The 19,319-nt window shown below is 42.5% G+C and overlaps 2 protein-coding genes across 2 annotated transcripts in view; one reads left to right on the forward strand and one right to left on the reverse strand.

Moving 5' to 3' along the window:
- LOC115823849 (uncharacterized) overlaps positions 1-19,319 on the forward strand; it is a 664,236-nt gene that overhangs the window by 435,506 nt on the left and 209,411 nt on the right.
- Positions 1-19,319, reverse strand: part of LOC115824128 (uncharacterized) — a 247,675-nt gene that overhangs the window by 117,832 nt on the left and 110,524 nt on the right. The window contains 1 exon segment of the mRNA XM_030788234.1: positions 7,630-8,586. Within this exon segment, the coding sequence (XP_030644094.1) occupies positions 7,630-8,586 (957 nt within the window).

Raw genomic sequence — 19,319 nt, forward strand, 5'->3', positions numbered from 1 at the left:
TATCTCTGTGTTCAGCATAACTGGCTGTCGCCCAGGTGGGACCATGAACCCAACGGCATTCAGGCCGAGTCGTTCAGATCCGTGCCTTCGCCAGCACGTCTGGAACAAGACTCTCTGAAGCAAAAAGCAAACATATTTGTCTCCACCATACACTTGTTCTCCGTCCTGCATATTCCTGTCTCTCATTCTGTCTTTGTGTATTGCAGCTTGAAGTACCTGTGGCCTACCAGCCCGGGAGGTCGGTGACTTTCCACGGACTCCTCCTGAGACGATGCAAGGTGGAGTTCGAAAGGGACGAGGTCCACGACCCGGTCGTGATAAAGAAGAAGAGGCAGCTGGACTTGGCAACAACGGTACCCGTCCTTAAGAACGCTAAGACGTAGAGCTCAGTCCTTGTTAAAAGTCCAAGACTTAATGGGGGACTTCAGTGATATGACTTTTTGAGACTTTGTGGATGGTGTTGAGCCATTTGGAATGATGGTAAGTGTTTGTGACACCCTGCTCCTCTTTCTCTCTCTCATCCTGACTCAGGCGCACGAGCAGGAGCAGCTTGAGAAGGACCTCGCAAAAGCTAAAGAGAGAGCTCTCTGCCGCTCCACCGGAAACATCAGGTTCATCAGCGAACTGTTTAAGATGAACATGATTTCTGAGAGCGTGGTGCTTGGATGCGTGGTGAAGCTGCTGCGGAGCCTTAGTAAAGAGAGTGCAGTGTGTCTCTCCACTTTGTTAACGGCTGTTGGCAAAGACCTGGACACCCCAAAAATGAAGGTAAGTGACCTTTGAGTTATGACTAGTACAGAGGCATGAGGGGGATGGTAAATATTAGGTATTTGGCATCTCTCTTCGTTCATTATCCAGAAAAGATGGTGCAGAAGTTGTGGTAAGCACCTTTAAGAATTTTTCCTTTGAGTTCTTTTCTGACACATTATCTGTCCTAAATCTCTTAAAGTCAAAGTCATTCTAACCATAAGATGTAAATTGCTTGGTGTAATGTGCTGATTGCAGAAACATTATTCCTTATGGTATCTTTGTCTAAACGGATTTGGTAATAATGGCATTGCCTGGTTAAGTCATTTTCAATATATGAGATGATATGAAAATGGAGAACCAACCATGACCTTGTGTGACCTCTGTTGAACCTCAATGGACAGCCCCAGATGGACTACTGTTTCCACGTCATTTCAAAAATTCCGAATGACGTGAAGGTGCCATTGGAGACACGCATCATGCTACGTCACGTGATGGAACTCAGACTGGTGAGTGCGTGTATGGGGGTGTTAGTTGCAATTGTAGCATGTGTTCTACAGTTTGTATAGAAAGTGTATTTGTTCTGGATTTAGGAGTACATTTAGGTTTAAGAATATAGATTGAGATGCTTATGTCAGCTGCCTTGCCTTGTACTTGAATCCCTCCGTTTTTGTGTGTCCAGCATAATTGGAATTTGCCCAGAGAGGAGGACACCCACTGCTCTGTTCAGGCCCTGGAACCTGAACCCGCTCCAACTGCTGTGGAAACCACTTCTCCCAGCAAGGAAAACTGTGCCCCACCAGCTCCATCTGCTAAACTCCTACAGACTGCAGCCAGTGACTCTTCTGAGTTGAATGAGGCTTCAGAAAAGTTGTTGAGTGGTGCAGGGGACTCCCAGGTCAATTCCAAGGGACCTGAGGAGAGTCACAACTTGGCTGAGCTACCTAAGGAGAAATTAGGGAGACAGTTAGCTGAGGTGAGATATAAAACTTCAGAAATGGACAAAAAGACAGACCTGCTCTCTTTGTCTTTGCCTGTCACACAGGCGCATATTGCTAATAAATGCCAAAGTGTAAGTAGACCCTGTACATCTTGTAACTACTTTATATTTAGACAAGGATATTTTATTGTTGTAGAGCAGTTGATAGCATTAGTTCAGCTTGTTGTAGTCTGGTAACTTTTAAAGATAATGAGATCAGTGCCAGCTCAGGCCTTTCCATCACCTGTTGACTTGGTCGTTGTGATTGGACAGCAGCTTGAGTGTCATGTTTTTCTCCTCTCTCGCTCTCTCAGTCTAGCGAATTTACTCTGCAGCACAAACAACCGCTCAGTATCATCGCCGAGAAATCTTCAGGTGAAAAGATACGGCTGAAAGAGGCAGAGAATGCCTGGAAGCCAGCCAGGAAGAGGCAGCCTGGCAATATGGAGCCAGAGATCCAGGAGACACAGGTGAGATCGCTAATGCACAGTGACCAGTGACTAACAGCTGTAAGAGTGTGTCAGACTTACAGCTGAACAGGCAAAGTTCCAATCTGAATTTTGTTTGTTTCTTTATGGCCGTTCAGGAAGTCCTCCGCAAGATCCGCGGCATCCTAAACAAAGTGATGCCGGAGAAATTGGACAAGCTGGTGGAGCAAATGGCCCACCTCCCCATCAACAGCGAGGAGAGGCTGCAGAGTGTGGTGGACATGGTCTTCAGCAGGGCTGTGGAAGAACCTGGGTTCACTGCGCTCTATGCCAGCATGTGCCGCTGCTTGGCTAAAGTAAAGTGTTCTTGTATAAGAAGTACATTTGTAGTTTTTACTAAATTGGGGCTTAAATACGTCTCCTTGCCCCATTGACATTTTTGAGTTATAGCAGTGGTCCATTTTGTCTTATTGCCGTTGTTCCTTATCATTTGTAGAGAGGAAACATTCCTGTAGACTGTGCTTGGACTCTGTCCTGCATATTCCCCATCTCATTTTTTTGTCTTTTTCGTACTGCAGATGGAAGTGCCCATGTCAGATAGGCCCTACAGCACTGTGACCTTCCGTAGACTCCTGCTACGGCGCTGTAAGGCAGAGTTTGAGAAGGTTGAGATGCACACCTTCTTATCTGATAAGGTACACAAGCAGTTAGAGTCATCAGCATCGGTAGCCATCACACACAGTGAGAAAACATACACCTTAGTCCTCATTAAAAATGCCTAGATGTGTCAGGAAACGTCCCATCAGCGCTGAATTCCATGTCTTTTTGCTCGATCACCTATTCTGCATGCTGTATTTGCAGACTGAGGTATTTGAACTTTTGGAATATTTTGTGAAGCTTTCTGACATATTGCTCTTCTCTCTCTCTCTCTCTCTCTCTCGATCTCTCTCATGCAGGCTACAGGGGAGCAGACAAAACAGGGGCTGGCAGAAGCTAAAGAGAAAGCTTGTCGCAGCTCCATTGGGAATGTGAGATTCCTTGGTGAGCTCTTCAAAGTGAAGATGGTTGCCAAGCTGACTATTTTGGAATGTGTGGAGAGGCTTGTGGAGAGGTTCAGTGAACTGAGCCTGCAGTGCCTCTCCACGCTCCTGACCACGGTCGGCCAGGAGCCTAACGATGGCAAAATGCAGGTAAATCACTTTTAGGTTATCGCTGTGACTGATGAGTGAGAGGCGCAAATTAGGTATATTTGGCATCTCATTCAGTCCAGTATAAATCAGCACTGACCAGTTTCTCTCTCTCTCTCTCTCTCTCTGATATCTGTCTTCTGTCCACAAATAGCCTCAGATGGACTTATATGTAATGTCCATTGAAAAAGCTGTAAAAGAAGGCATGCCATCAGCACATGTACTCTACCTGCTGCAGGATATGATGGAGCTCAGAGAGGTGGGTATGTGTGTTAAGTCACAGAAGAAGAACTAAAGTCTATTTTAACACATGTTAATGTTTCCCTTCACGACAAAAAATAACAAAGTAAAAAAAAGTGTAAGTTCCTGTCATTATATTCTGTCAATATTAAGAGTCATTTCAAATGCAGGCAAGCAGGTTGATGTTTGACTTCCAGTGACATGAATCCCTTTCTTTGTGTTTGCGTTCAGTGAAACAGAGTGTCACACAGGCCAGTTCTGGGTTCAAAGACCATCAAAGTCCATGAGGGGGCACAGTGGCAGCAGTAGGATCAGTCAGGGATGGCTCATCAGAAAGGAGTCTTTTTCTCACTTTTGTTTTGTTTTTTTCTTTTTAGTCAGTAAGCAAGCCAACAAGACCTGACAATAAAATACCATATTAAAAAAAAAAAAGTTTTACAAGGATTTAATTAAGGAAGAAATAAATTAACTGTGCAACAGGTCACCTCACATGCGGTATACTCTCTGCCTCACTCACTCATTATGTAAGCAGCTTATCCTCAGTGGGGTGTGCTGGAGTCTTTCCCAGCACTCATAGGGCAAAAGGCAGGAAAACACCCTGGACAGGTCGGCAGTCCATCACAGGGCAGACACACACACACACACACACACACACAAACACGCTCACACACACACATTCATACCTGGGGGCAATTTAGTGTCTCCAATTCGCCTAACTTGCATGTCTTTGGACTGTGGGAAGACACCGGAGCTCCCGGAGGAAACCCACGCAGACATGGGGAGAACATGCAAACTCCATGCAATATACTTTCACAGTAAATTCATAGAACACATATACAGGTGTCATGGAATTGAAAAGAATGGAGGCCTGATCAGCTGTAGCACTGTGATTTTCGGCCCATCACTATGGTATGGGCAGCATTATCAGGGAAATAAAGAATGTCAACAGTCACTCCTCTGACAACATGACAGTTGACAAATTGACTCTGTATAACAAGTGACCAGCTGAATTTAGAGCCCCTGAATGTCAAATCTTTGGTTTTTTTAGATGACAAGGACAATATCTCCAAGCCTATCTAAAATGACTTCGACTCTGAGTAAAACGAAGTCTTCATCCTGACAATTCGCTAACTTAGCTCACTCGCCGTCTCTGAGAATGCATGCACCATTGTTACCTCTATTAGGCTTTCGGGCACTGTCGCGGTCACGTGTCTTCCACTATTAAGGTCCGTGTCTTCGGTAACGCCCATTTCTCCTTAACATATATTAAGTTAGCAAGTGTGCTGATAAATGAATTTATACACGATGTTGTACATGTGTTGTAAGTTCTGAGCCAGTTCCTGTGAACCAGGGAGTGAAAACTTTCCAGACTAACTGGACTGATGGTGAACTGGACCTGTCTGACTGAAGAGTTACAGAGTCACCCAGCAGAAGGCAATGCAATATTCTTCTCTTTGTCATTCATGTTCGGTTTTATACAGTGATATAAATTAATCATACAAATCAAGAGGGTTCATTTGAAATTTCAGTACACACTCCTGTATATGACTGAATGTGATTGTGTGTGACTATTATTGACTCTTTGTGTGTGTGTGTGTGTGTGTGTGTGTATGTGTGTGTGTGTGTGTGTGGTGTGAGGTCAGCAGGTGAGTAGTCACCGGCTGTTCTTCATCATGATTCTTGATGATGATTTTTTGACAGAATTTTACTACCAGTGCAGTTTATACTTACTGATGACAAGCACAAAGCACAAAGCCCAAAGTAAATCATAAATCCTAAGCCTTTGGATTGGGGAGGACATTTTAATCATGGGTCAAATTACTGACCTGAAAGCTGAAGGTGCTGAAGTTTGGGGGTGGAATTAATTAATGACCCAGCAATAGTCCAAAGGGGCATTGGATAGAGGTGAAGGTTGAAGGTGCTGAGAGAAGTAACAGATGTTAAGCAAACGACTCACTAGAGGGGTAAAGAGAGGACCAGGGTGTGACACTGACGTAGTTCCATGACTCTACTAATCCTCTTAAATGAGTGAAGTAGACAGCTGAAGAGATTCAGAATAGGATTAAGTTTACAAGAACAGACTGCAACATTATTTCCCTCACGTCTCTTAAAATGAATGTCTGGTCTGTTAGTCTGTGTCTTAAAATGAATGACTGATCTATTGGTTTGTCTTTTAAAATGAATGACTGGTCTGTTGGTTTGTGTCTCTCTTTCTGTCATGTGCCCATTAGCAGAAATGTCCTCATTGAGAAAAAGTCAGACAATAAACTGCTCTGAAGGTGCCTGGCATGAGACAGTCTTCTTACCCCCCCCCTCGCTCATGTTTTTGGCTCCAGTCCAAAATTAATCTATTGGTTCAAATTTTTTTAAGAAAAGATAGGATGAAATAGCGTCACCTTACGTTCCAGGCTGTGTAGCCCACATCCTGTTTAGTTCAAATGAAAAAAAAACCCAAATCATTCTAAACAGGTTTGTTTCTGCATTTGTGTCGGAGTTGTTCCCGTCAGTCTGCGGATTTATGACCTCAGCTGTATATAACCTCATCTGGTCTAGCTGTATGGCTGATTCTCCTCCATGCTTATAAACACAGTAGCAACTTTAGTAACGTTAAGAGCTGGGAGCTGTCCAGGGTCTCACCTCCTGACAGTTAGCCACTGTCCATGGTGCTAACACTCCTCCTGAACAGGCCTCTGTTGGAATTTTGGAATGTTGATACATTCCGCAAAGTCTGTGGTTCCACCAAGACTGTTACAAGTCACAAATCAAAGTTATAAATCCTCAAAAAGAGATGAAAAAACAGGGCAAATGAAGAGTGGTTCTCCTGACATCTGGACCAATCGAACCACAGTTACATCAATCAGAATCCTGCCATTCAAGCACCTCATACTGTAAGTCCTCCCAAACCTGCCATACAACCACCTCACACTGTAAGTCCTCCCAAACCTGCCATTCAACCACATCACACTGCTAGTCCTCACAAACCTGCCATCAAAGCACATCACACTGTTGGTCTCCGGAGCTTGGTACAGTCTCTAGGAGGCTGGAAATGGCTCCTCCCAAACCTGCCATTCAAACCTGCCATTCCTGCCACAGGGCCAGAGAGCTTAGTCCACGGCCAAAGCCAAAGATCCTATTGGTAGACGGCTCATCCTGGGAGCATGAGCCTTCAGTGCTGAACGTGTGAACAGAAGAGGGCCGTGATCTGTTCACTCAAACGGTACAAGAGGAAGCACTTAATGAAGCCCAAATCAAAACCCCAAAACACACTCAAGCTTAACACAACACAAAGCCAAGGGATGTAGCCAGGCGAGATTAAAAACACTCGGCTGGTTCGAAGGTTTACGGATACATCAACCTGAGCAAATGCTACACAGAGAGAGGGGGAAAGAAAGAGTGAGAGGTGAGCGAGAGAGAGAGGGAGAGAGAGAGGGAGCGAGAGAGAAAGAAAGAATGGAATCTCAATCCCAGATGAGCAGAATGAACAGTGGTCAGAACCTAAGATTTAATATTGAAGTTTGGTCATAAAAACAAGAGCTGACAGTTATTCACATTCGCTCACATGCTTCAAATCTACATTTATTATCAGCAGACATAAATGCATCATGTGAAATAGTTCTACTTTTTGCTTTTGTGCTCAACTGATTTCTAGGTACTGTTTTTTTTAACTGACCTAAGTCTATCACTAACAGTTTAATCAAAGCACAATTATTAACTCATGAACAATAAACTTGGTATTTAGCAGTAACAGTGACAAAATGAATCCTCTGTCATTCTAATGTAACCTGAAGAACAAAGACATGACATGTGTACGCATCTCTTCATACTGAACAGGTAACACACTGGTCCAAAATGCCACTGAACAGGTAACACACTGGTCCAAAATCCCACTGACCAGGTAACACACTGGTCCAAACTCCCACTGACCAGGTAATACACTGGTCCAAAATCGCACTGAACAGCTAACACACTGGTCCAAAATCCCACTGAACAGGTAACACACTGGTCCAAAATCACAACACCTCAAACGGTCCTCAGTGTACACCTGTGCCTGTTCAGGTCAGCTGATTGGCTGAAGCTCTTCCCACACTGGGAGCACTGGTAAAGTTTTTCCCCTGTGTGAATGCACTGGTGTGTTCTAAGGCCTGATGAATTCCTGAAGCTCTTTCCACACTGGGAGCACTGGTATGGCCTCTCCCCTGTGTGAATGCGCTGGTGTGTTCTAAGACATGATGAATCACTGAAGTTCTTCCCACACTGGGAGCACTGGTATGGCCTCTCCCCTGTGTGAATGCGCTGGTGTCTTATAAGACTTGATGACTGACTGAAGCTCTTCCCACACTGGGAGCAGTGGTATGGCCTCTCCCTTGTGTGAATGCGCTGGTGTTCTCTAAGACCTGATGGATTACTGAAGCTCTTCCCACACTGGGAGCAGTGGTATGGGCTCTCCCCTGTGTGAATGCGCTGGTGTCTTATAAGATTTGATGACTGACTGAAGCTCTGCCCACACTGGGAGCAGTGGTATGGCTTTTCCCCTGTGTGAATGCGCTGGTGTGTTCTAAGACTTGATGATTCACTGAAGCTCTTCCCAGACTGGGAGCAGTGGTATGACTTTTCCCCTGTGTGAATGCGCTGGTGTCTTATAAGACTTGATGACCAACTGAAGCTCTTCCCACACTGGGAGCAGTGGTATGGCCTCTCCCCTGTGTGAATGTGCTGGTGTCTTATAAGATTTGATGATTGACTGAAGCTCTGCCCACACTGGGAGCAGTGGTATGGCCTCTCCCCTGTGTGAATGTGCTGGTGTCTTATAAGATTTGATGATTCACTGAAGCTCTTCCCACACTGGGAGCAGTGGTATGGCCTCTCCCCTGTGTGAATGCGCTGGTGTCTTCTAAAACTTCTAGACCAACTGAAGCTCTTCCCACACTGGGAGCAGTGGTTTGACTTCTCCCCTGTGTGAATGCGCTGGTGTCTTCTGATACACAGCTGGCTTCTGAGGCTCTTCCTGCGTGAAGAGTGTGTTGTGTTCTTCCCTGTCACTCTCTGTTTAGGTGTTAGGGCTCTTCTGACAGGGGAGCTCTTCCCAAACGAAGAGCGCCTTCTTTTCGTGTTGACAGCGGATTGTGCTGAAATGAATGTAATATCAGAGGATAACTGTTCTGGGCTCAGTGGAACTTCTGATTTAATCTCTCTGGTCTTTAGTAAACTCAGGGACTCTTCAGGATGCCATGTCTTAATGAGGTTTTGTGAGGAAATGTGGCCTAAACAAAGAGAGGGACACGTCTACAACAGGACCAGAAAACCATATCACAGCCTGGACGAAAATCTATAAACAACATTAAAAGACCAAACTGACATTAACCTCAGCATCAATTTAAAGTACAACTAAACCATTCTCAACGGGAGAGGGGGTGTCATCTGTTACCTTTCTCAGGGGAAAATGTCTTGTCCCAGTGGCAGTCCGCTGGGTCGTCCTGGTCCTTGGTATATTCTTCTCCACACCAGACCAGCAGCTCCTCTCCAGCAGCGATGGGTCTACAGCTGCGGAACAGAACCCCCCCTTTGTACTGAAGAGCCACCAGATTCTGCTCTTCATCATTACGGGCACAGTTCACATACCTTAGAGAGAAAGAGAGAGAGAGTGATGAGGGAAAAGGTCAAGAGTGAGACATGAGGCAGATAAAGAGGTTTACATTGCACAAGAGAAAACCAAGTTAAGGCAGAAAATGAGAAGAAGAATGTATGGATAAGTGAAGTCATGGATAAGTGAAGGATCAATTTAAAGTCACGTCTCTAAATGGAGTTTTTGTGTTTTTGTGACTCTGATGTAAGGGAATGCTCACTGCCCCTTATTAAACAAAACTCTTTTAACACTCATTAGACACATATGTAAATAACACATGACTGAACCAAATTTTACATGAACAAGTGCCAGGAAAGACTAACACAGTTGGAATGTTCTAATAGAGGAGGAATCCCAGCAGTAACACTAGCTGGTTGGGGTGTTGTCACGAGATCGGGTGGGTTTGTGTCCTGGGAGGGTCAAACAGACAAGTGTACACTCCCCACCATCTCACTCAGCGCTCTGTTCAGCATTGATGAGTGAATCCAGGGAACAGCACAGGTCTCTACCGCTGTTACGTTCCCATGGAGACGCCTGGGAGCTGGCAGGTGCCATAAAGTGGTAGTGGATGTGACATGTATCTGAGGATACAGGCAGTATTCCTCACCCTACAAAGCATTGTGTGAGTGTGTGTGTGTGTGTGTCTGTGCATGTGTTTTGTTATATGAAACCTCATTGAAAAGATTCATGTATGGGTGCACAGCCTGCTCTTAAAATATATGCATCAAATATGAAAACCCATGTGATCAGAGGATCTCCATGCTGATTGGTGTTTGTATAAATTCTGGTCTCATCTGGTCTGTGAGAACAGTGAATGTGAGGGGGTGTCACTCAGTGAGCGGTAAAGAGAAAACAGACCAGTATCTGGAAGGATGTAAGTTTGATTCCTGAGAATGTCTGAACACCAAAATACTGGACAGCAAGGTTTCCTCAGAGATATAGTTACCTCTGATACAAAACACAGTTAAGTTTTACCACTGAACGTATGAATGTACACCGCCTGTACATTTAACATAAATATGTGAAAAATAAGGAACAGGAGTGATCTGTGCTCACTATCTCACCTCATCCAGTTGGAAAAATTCTCTCTCTTCACATCAACACGATCTTCACACTGCTGACGTTTGAAGAGCTAAGGAAAAGAGGTTTTTCCTTCATAAATGTTGATTTGTTAAGTATACAGTCTTTCACTGCACATTTTATGACCAATTCCAGGTTTATGTCAGAGGTCTGATAGAGCGTGAAGTTCTCTGAATTGAGATGAGCGTAAAATAATTTGTTGAAGCTCCTACCAGCGGCTGATGACACAGAACATCGGTAAATGCAATGAAATAGGAATTTGGCTTCACTGCACAGAGCCCCAGTGAATGCCAACTGAAAACCTTCTTATATCATTAATTAATAGGTTCACTCACCACCCAGGATGCTTGACCTCCTGACCTCTAGTCCTGAGGGAAGGGTGCGTCTGGCTCTTTCCGTGACCCCTATGGGCACGGGGGTGTCGGGGATGAACGTGGAGGGGCCATGCACCTCACATTTACCAATGAAGAAAGACCGGCAATCCTCACAGTCTGGGGAAATAAGGAGAAAAATATAAATAACAACAATAGACTTCAGTCAGACTAAAAGACACTCTAAATAACAACAACAATAGACTTCAGTCAGACTAAAAGACACTCTAAATAACACTAACCCTACTAACCCTAACCCTAACAGGGCAGTCCTCACAGTCTGATAAGACCCAATACTATCTGGGTATGGGACCATCAGTATAGAGACACAGTTCAGCATTCACACTGACATTTAACTCTATCGTGCCCGTTTTTACTTTTCATTTTCAGCGGCTGATGACGGAAAACATTTTGAATTTTCCTGAGAGTGCTTAAAAACCAAATATCTACCAAACATGCATCAGTCAAAAACATTATGATGTTGTAGAAACTGGGGAGTGTTTGACTTCTGCTTTTAACCACTGCACCCTTTACATGCAGAAAGACAAAGAGTCCCAGAGATCTTGTCCTACACAGACAGTCTTTGTCTATGGGTTTCTCCTCCTCAGTGTATTTGATGCTAGGTCTGTTGGACGAGTCTCTTCCTCGGGTGTAACCGTTTGACTGTGAGATCTCCTCTTTCATCACGCCTGTCTTCAGCAGCTCTACAACACAAACACACAAACTGTACACACACACGCCAACCTACCAACCTACACAAGCACAGAGAGGACCAGAATACAGAAGGAGGACACTCAGTGAAACAGGTGAGTGTTTCCTACCTGTGTCATGTGATTCAGGAAGAACTCCACACGACTGCCCCACAGACGTGGACGACATCTCCGTTTCATCAGTGGCCATCTTGTCACTTGTCTCCTGACTAATTACACGCATCCTGATTATTATAATTATTAGAATCGCAAAGAACCGTGTGAGTAAATGCATACACCCTCATTAAGATAATCATCAAATTAATCAAGAGTATACACACTCTCATGCAAAACTGCTCTTTATTTACACACATTTCCTATCAGGATAAGACAGATACATGATACAACAGAACAGAGGTAGAGGAAAATGAGGTTAAGACAAAGTACTCCTCTAAGATAAGATTAGTTTGAACCAAGACATTAAATGCCGGGCTAAATGTTACATCATGTATAAATTAATTTATCAGCACACTTGCTAACTTATGGGAAGTCATCCATGCCAAAATTAAAATGAAAATGAAAACCGTAAAATGAAAGTTCCAACCCCGCTTTGACATTTCTTTTTCAATACCTGTACGCACATATCCTGCCAAATATATGTTACTGAGAAATGGGCGTTACCGAACACACGGACCTTAAGAGTGGAAAACACGTGACCGCGAAAGTGCCCGAAAGCCTAATAGAAGTAACAAAGGCGGATGCATTCTCAGAGACAGCGAGTGAGCTAAGTTAGCGAATTGTCAGGATTAAGACTTCGTTTTACTCAGAAAATGAAAAGGCAAACTGGGAAACGAAAACGCAATGCTGCTTTGCATTTTCATTTTGGCAGATACAGCGCGTTCATGTCGAAAATTAAATGCCAGGATATGTGCGCACAGGTTTTGAAAAAGAAATGTCAAACCGGGGTTTGAACTTTCATTTTACCGTTTTCATTTTCATTTGTATTTTGGCATGGATTACCTCCCATACTAACTATTTACTGGCTGATCAATGAGAGAACTTTTCGTGAGCAGCTTTTCTAAAAGAATTACTTTAAAGGATCTGGGTTTCAAAAGACTTCACTTAGAAGAACTAACGTAGAAAATGTAGCTTTTTACCTAAAGTTAACAATTCTCATCAGACTGGTCGCCTGATCTGAATTTAACAAAAAGACGCAAAGTCTCAACCGTTGAACTACGGAAGCCCGTTCCCGCCACATTACAAAATTCTTTTTGCTTTATTTTTCTCAATTCCGACTTTTTCTCAGAATCCCGACCTTATTTTTTGGAATTCCGAGTATATTTCTTGCAATTCCGAATTTTCCCTCATCTGACTTTATTTAAACAATCAGGCAGCGTCGAGTAAGCTAAAGTAAGTTAAGTAAGATATGTTAAACACTTAATGCAATGAGTAGCTTACCAGTAGCAAAACCTGGCCTTCGTGGTAGGCTCCGTCGTCCAAACACCCAGTACTTGGTAGTTTTGTCGAAATCGAAATTTTTTATACGAGAAATGGGAAGAACAGCCCGATAATTATCTTCCAAGTACCTTACCAGAGCAAACTTTTTTTCCTGTGAACAAAGGCTAATTGCAGGCGGTAACTGTAAAGCTGCCTTTTAACTGTAGAACGAAATTAGCGGGTTATGGTTGCTTGCCTTCGTGGGACGTTACAGCTAGGATTTTTGAATACACCAATCAGATTACTCAAGAGGGACTATAAGCCACGCCCCCTTCCCAGGTCTCTCTTCAGTCAAGACGGAGGATAAGCTGATCGTGTAATCAGAATGCTTGCTCTGATGTAATATAATTGTTTCAGTAAGAAGTGATCATGTCCAAATAAACAGTGTGTGCACTTCCACTGCGTGAAAAGAGGTGTATCCGCACTGGAATACTCCTGTATATTCCCGGATACTCCGCAGCATAGAATACTCCTAAATATGTGCCAGGTTTGGGGGTCTGCCTATAGCCCATAGTTGCCATGGTGAATAATCCCTTGGGGGTGCTTGCAAGGGAACATTTGCACTTCACACCTCGGGCCACCAGGTATCCTGCAATCGGTCAAAAGTCTTACTTTGGATTGGTGGAGCAATGTCTTGCCCCGCCTCTAAAACCGTTCCCCATTGGTCTATTGTGCCCCCCCGGACATGATTTCATATGGTTTATATTATAAATATTATTGTTGTTGTTATTATTATTAATATTATTATTACTGGCGGCGTTGTTTTATGTTCATAGGTAGATTGTATAGATGGCTGACCATCTATTTGCCAGACTATGGTTTAAAGGTTAGAGAACTGGGCTTGTATGCAATCACTTAAACTTAACTTAAACAAAAATGAATTACACAAATTTTATTATAAATAAAGTATAATGTAGTATAATATAAATTATAAGGCATATTGAAAAATAGACATATTTATATATAGAGAGAGAGAGAATATAATACATTAGAAAGAATATACTATGAATGCTTTTCTTAGACATGTGCGCACATTATAGCAAACAGCTTTTTGACTTGAATATAGTGGCAAAATTTCGTTTTGTGTTCGTTAAAATTAAACCACTTCTTTCACGTGGGCACAAAAGGTAATTCTGACTCGCATCTGTATCCACTTGTAACTTTTATCATTCACCAGAGCCTTGAAGCATGCAACACACAACCAAGTCCCGGTGAATGTCGGCGTCGTTTATTTTCAGTTTCGTCAATCAAAGTCGTTGTAATTTTACAGAAGAGCGGTCAAAAAGCTGTTTGCTATAATGTGCGCACATGTCTAAGAAAAGCATTCACTTTGAAGCGGCGTCCAAACTTTCTTACCAACCTGATCCCACACATGCGCACCAGAGGATCCACAATCAACCAATCACAATCCACCGTTTGCACTAATCCCGACTCCACAATTTACAGGCAGCACAAAAAATGGCCTAATTCAAACAAAACAATATAAACAAATAACAATAACAATATATGGCTCTTACAATAGTATATAATATAAATGCTTTTTGGGAACATAAATGAAACACTAAATGTTGAGCATTGCCAAGAGCAACCCAGCTTCTGTGGTCTTCATTGCAAATCTATCCGCACCAACTCGTGCATGGTGATACACAACATAGTTTTGCTCTTTGTCCAGTCTATTCTGTAGCACCCCACACAGTGCAGACAACTCTGTGCGAGGGAGGACCCACGCTGGCCTTCCATCCAAGATGGCGTCGTCCTCTTCAGAAATGATATCTACTGATGCAGTTGTAGCACAGCGAGACATTATGTAATCCGTCTTTCTTTCAGTTCAGCAGATGAGTTTGGAGTCGACAGCCCATATGTATATGTACTCCGTACAGTTCTTGTTCTTTATTACCAGCAAGTTCACTGGCGCCCAGTAGGTGGCAGTGGCGCACTAGGTAGTGCCTCACGTCTTGCTTGTCACGGGGTATCGAGCAAATTCACTACTATGCTGAGATTCTCCGTGTTAGCTCTAAGCACTTTTGCGGCCATTGACCGAGTTTATAAAATATATCCGTGTGTATTTACAGGTGAGCTGGTGATGTTTGAGTGAACTAATTTACCGTGATGGTGTAGTAATCCTTGTTTGTGTTTACCGTGTTAAACGTTAAATGTTTTCTAGACGGTACCGTATTGATTAGTACAGTAATTCTCGGGCTGGCGGCTAGCGCAAATGTGAAATGAATGAAAATGGCTCGTGTGAGTGTACATTTCATTGTGGTGAATGAGAACGTGAGTGAATATGTGTGTTTTTCTTTCACCTGTTGGATAATAACGGTGCAAAAGACCTGTTATTTTGTTTGATGAATGGTGTCTGTTTACAGCTAGTGAGAAACAAAAACCTGTATTGAATGTTAACAGAAGTAACGAATTCATTACTATGCCGAGATTCTCCGTGTTAGCTCTATGCTAAGCACTTGTGCAGCCATTGATCGAGATTATAAAATATCTCTGTGTGTATTTTCAGGCCTTTATTAAATCATTAAATATGTGGCACTAGCACAACCGTTGGCCTTGTGTTTGAGTCCGCTACACAGTCTTCCATGTGGCAGCCTCTTCCTCAGTTTCAAGAACACTGACTCTGGCCTTGTGGAGCTGCAAAACACGGTAAAAAGAGAAATTAGATCACTGAAAATAGCAAATGGAGGAAAAAGTCGAAGAACTACTTGGGAAATGATTAGGTTTTGACTTACTCTTCTCCTCCTTTGCCTCGTTCGAGCGGCGATCCTGCCCCCCTCTTTGTTCTCCAGATTCTCTTCTTGGTTCATCCTGTAACTCGTTCCAATAATCTCAGTAGGTCTTGCAGGATGCTGGAGAGAAAAAAAGTGGAGAAGAAAGGAAGATTAATTAAAAGTTCGTTTAGAATTCCAGGTGCTGTTATGAAATAATCGCCATGATATAGCCTACCAACAACAGGTTGTGTTACCTTGTCTGTGGATCATATCTGTGCGTGTTTTCAGCATTATGCATTCTCCGCACAGCTTCCTGTGGAAGCAAAATTAGTACTCGGCGACTCGGCGTTGGAATAATTGGATATTCCCGGCGCACTAGCCTCTCCACTCCGCGGTCCGTTCGAAAACTCAAGTGTTCTTTTTCAAGCCATGTTCAAAATGCACACTATCAACAGAATACGGAGTCCAACTTCTGTAATCCTTTTGTGACTTGCGTCTCCTAGATACAAGTAACCCCTTCCCCAAAGCACATTTCACGCTGCAGTTGCATACAATGCTATTGGTTACTGTCAGTCTACGCCGTGCACGCACAGAAAACTGACTGGACAGGACTCAACCTTAGATTCTGAGTGGGTGTTTTGAAAACGGGGCGCAACAACAACAAAAACTCCTGTACCCCGTAAACTTTGAAAAAACTCCTTTACCCTTCGAGATGTGGACTTATTGATGTCATTATCACGAAATGACGAAACTAAATAAACAATTCACCGTTTTCCCGAGATATTGCATTAATTATGTCATTATCACGGGAAAACAAAGTTTCGTTATTTTGTGATAATGACTTAAATACTCGAGATCTCGAGTAAACACAGGAGAATAATGCGTTATGACGAGAAAACGGAGTCAAAATTTGAATGTGAACTGATGGCATCTCAGACCTTCCATAATAAAGGCTTAGCTGCTTGTCAGATTAAATGCTGTTGATTTAATGCTGGTTGTTTTAATCCATGTAAAGCCCTTTGAGACTGTAAACTGTGATATTGGGCTTTAAATAATCTTGATGTGTAACACCGAACTTGCAGAGTAGCCTATTGTTGCATTTCTTACGGAACCTACAATTTACTAATCTGACCTCACGCTGACAACTTTAGGCCATCAGAATATGTGACCCCACTGTAACTTAGGAGAAAATGCCTGACACACCACCCAAACCATTTCAGGTGACTTCTTTTACCTCCCTTTGTATGACCAAAAACCTGTCATCACTCTGGTCAACAGCCTGACCTTGGCACGAGGGGTCACATATTCTGACAGCTGTCGTCAGAATATGTGACCCTATTATAATATGGGAGAAAATGTCTGACACACCACCCAAACCATTTCAGGTGACTCTGCCCTTCCCATGTATAACTAAAACAATTTTTCCACGAATGTAATATAAATGCACCATTTAGTACCACTGCATAGTGCAACAGACATGTTATGATATTAGTAAAAACAATGCATTCATTTACAATGAGGTGTTTTAATGGTTTGTTACAAAAGCTTTGTGATACAAATTATATAATGACATAAAAAATGATAATGCAAAAACTTTAACTTAACTTCACACTTCAACTTAACAATGATTTATGTGAGTGCACTTATTGTATCTTCCCAATAGTTAAATAGTTTTATTCATTCCACATTATCAGCCCAAGTGCCATTGCTCATAATTCTGGATTTGCTGTATCTAAAATAAAATGTAGGATGTGATAACTGAATCTGATGATTGTGAGAGTCAATTTATTTTTCATTAATACTAAAATATTTGCCTTTACTAATTTGCACAATGCAATGTGACAATGTCTAGTTAGCTAAATGTTAATTTACCCGTTGAACGGGTCACCTTAGCCATCATCGCAACCATTGCCCCCCCTGAGAGATTTGGCAGGAGTCGCCACTGCAATAGGTGCCAACCCAGTGGGCAAATTACAAACAGCACAGCGATAATGAAAATGAGAACACAACAAGTAGACAATATAAAGAATGACAAAACAGCAGGGGGCTCAGCTGGGTTTCACGATCAACAGCATTTAATCTAACAAGCAGCTAAGCCTTTATTATGGATAACGCGTTATTCTTCTGTGTTTACTCGAGTTATTTAAGTCATTGTCACGAAATACCGAAATTTGTTTTCCCGTGATAATGACATAATTTACTCGATTTCTCGGGAAAACGGTGAATTGTTTATAGTTTCGTCATTTCATGATAATGACATCCAGTCGAGGAAACAAAGAAAAATAACACGTTATCACGAGAAATTAAATATAAATCCACAGCATCTCATGGCTTCCGTACTTCATGATGTGATAAACCAGCATTTGTAAACAAATAACTCCGCACTGTTTGTTTACAGTCTATGAGCTTACGCTGTTTGCGTAACGAACTTGTCTGTGCGAGCGATTTGAAGCTGCCCAGTAGCAACAGCGCTCACTAGGGTAACAGAATTCGATGGTCACAGACTTGGGTGTAACACCGGTCTACTAATAACCGGCTCATCTGTTCATTATCTCTCTCTGTATATCTGTAACTTCCTTATCGTGTTCCGTGTTTATGTTTTACTTAGTACCTGTGTACTGTATCTACCCGCCTGGAAGACATTAAACTTTTCTTTAATTACAACTGCTTTTGCGTCCTGCCTAGTAGGTCAAACCAGCACGGCGCTTCTAGTGAGACGTCACAGCGTTCAAATGACCGGCGCTCGGCGCTTCTAGTGTTAATGTGAACACGATATTGGACATTTCAAAAGAAGTAGACAGGCAGGAACGAAAATCGGACATATGTAAATAAATAAATGAATGAATGAATAAATAAATAAATAATCGGAAATGGTCGTTATGTCCCGCGGTGTAAATGTAGCTACATGTTTATGTGGTAATGAAGTCACAAGGGAAGTCATCAGATATCTGAAACATTTGCTTTGAATTAAATGACGATGACAAAACACGACATACATTGTTCTGTTTAATTAGCTGAGCTTGTGTATTGCAGTAGGAAGGTTATTTTAATGGAATCGGAAGTTTTCTTATTAGCACGATCAAAGCAGTCCATGTCGAATGTAGCTTAATGCTACTGAATGTCACACATTCCCTTTGTACATTTTTATTTTGGGTTTCATCGACTCCTCCCAAAAAAAAGCACCTGTCTTTATCGTAATTACTGAAAGTAAACTATTGAGGTTGTAGGCATTTTCTATTTTTGCGTATGTGTGTGTGTGTGTGTGTAGCGGACTCAAACACTAGGCCAACGGTTGTGTTGGTGCCACATATTTAATGATTTAATAAATGTCTGAAAATACACACAGATATATTTTATAAACTTGGTGAATGGCTGCACAAGTGCTTAGCATAGAGCTAACACGGAGAATCTCATAGTAAAGAATTCGCTACTTCTGTTAACATTCAATACATGTTTTGTTTCTAATTAGCTTTAAACAGACACCATTCATCAAGCAAAACAACAGGTCTTTTGCACAGTTATTATCCAACAGGTGAAAGAAAAACACACATATTCACTCACGTTCTCATTCACCACAATGAAATGTACACTCACACGAGCCATTTTCATTCATTTCACATTTGTGCTAGCCGCCAGCCCGAGAATTACTGTACTAATCAATACGGTACCGTCTAGAAAACATTTAACGTTTAACACGGTAAACACAAACAAGGACTACCACACCATCACGGTAAATTAGTTCACTCAGACATCACCAGCTCACC

The sequence above is a fragment of the Chanos chanos genome, chromosome 11, assembly GCF_902362185.1.
Source record: "Chanos chanos chromosome 11, fChaCha1.1, whole genome shotgun sequence".
Taxonomy (NCBI): domain Eukaryota; kingdom Metazoa; phylum Chordata; class Actinopteri; order Gonorynchiformes; family Chanidae; genus Chanos; species Chanos chanos.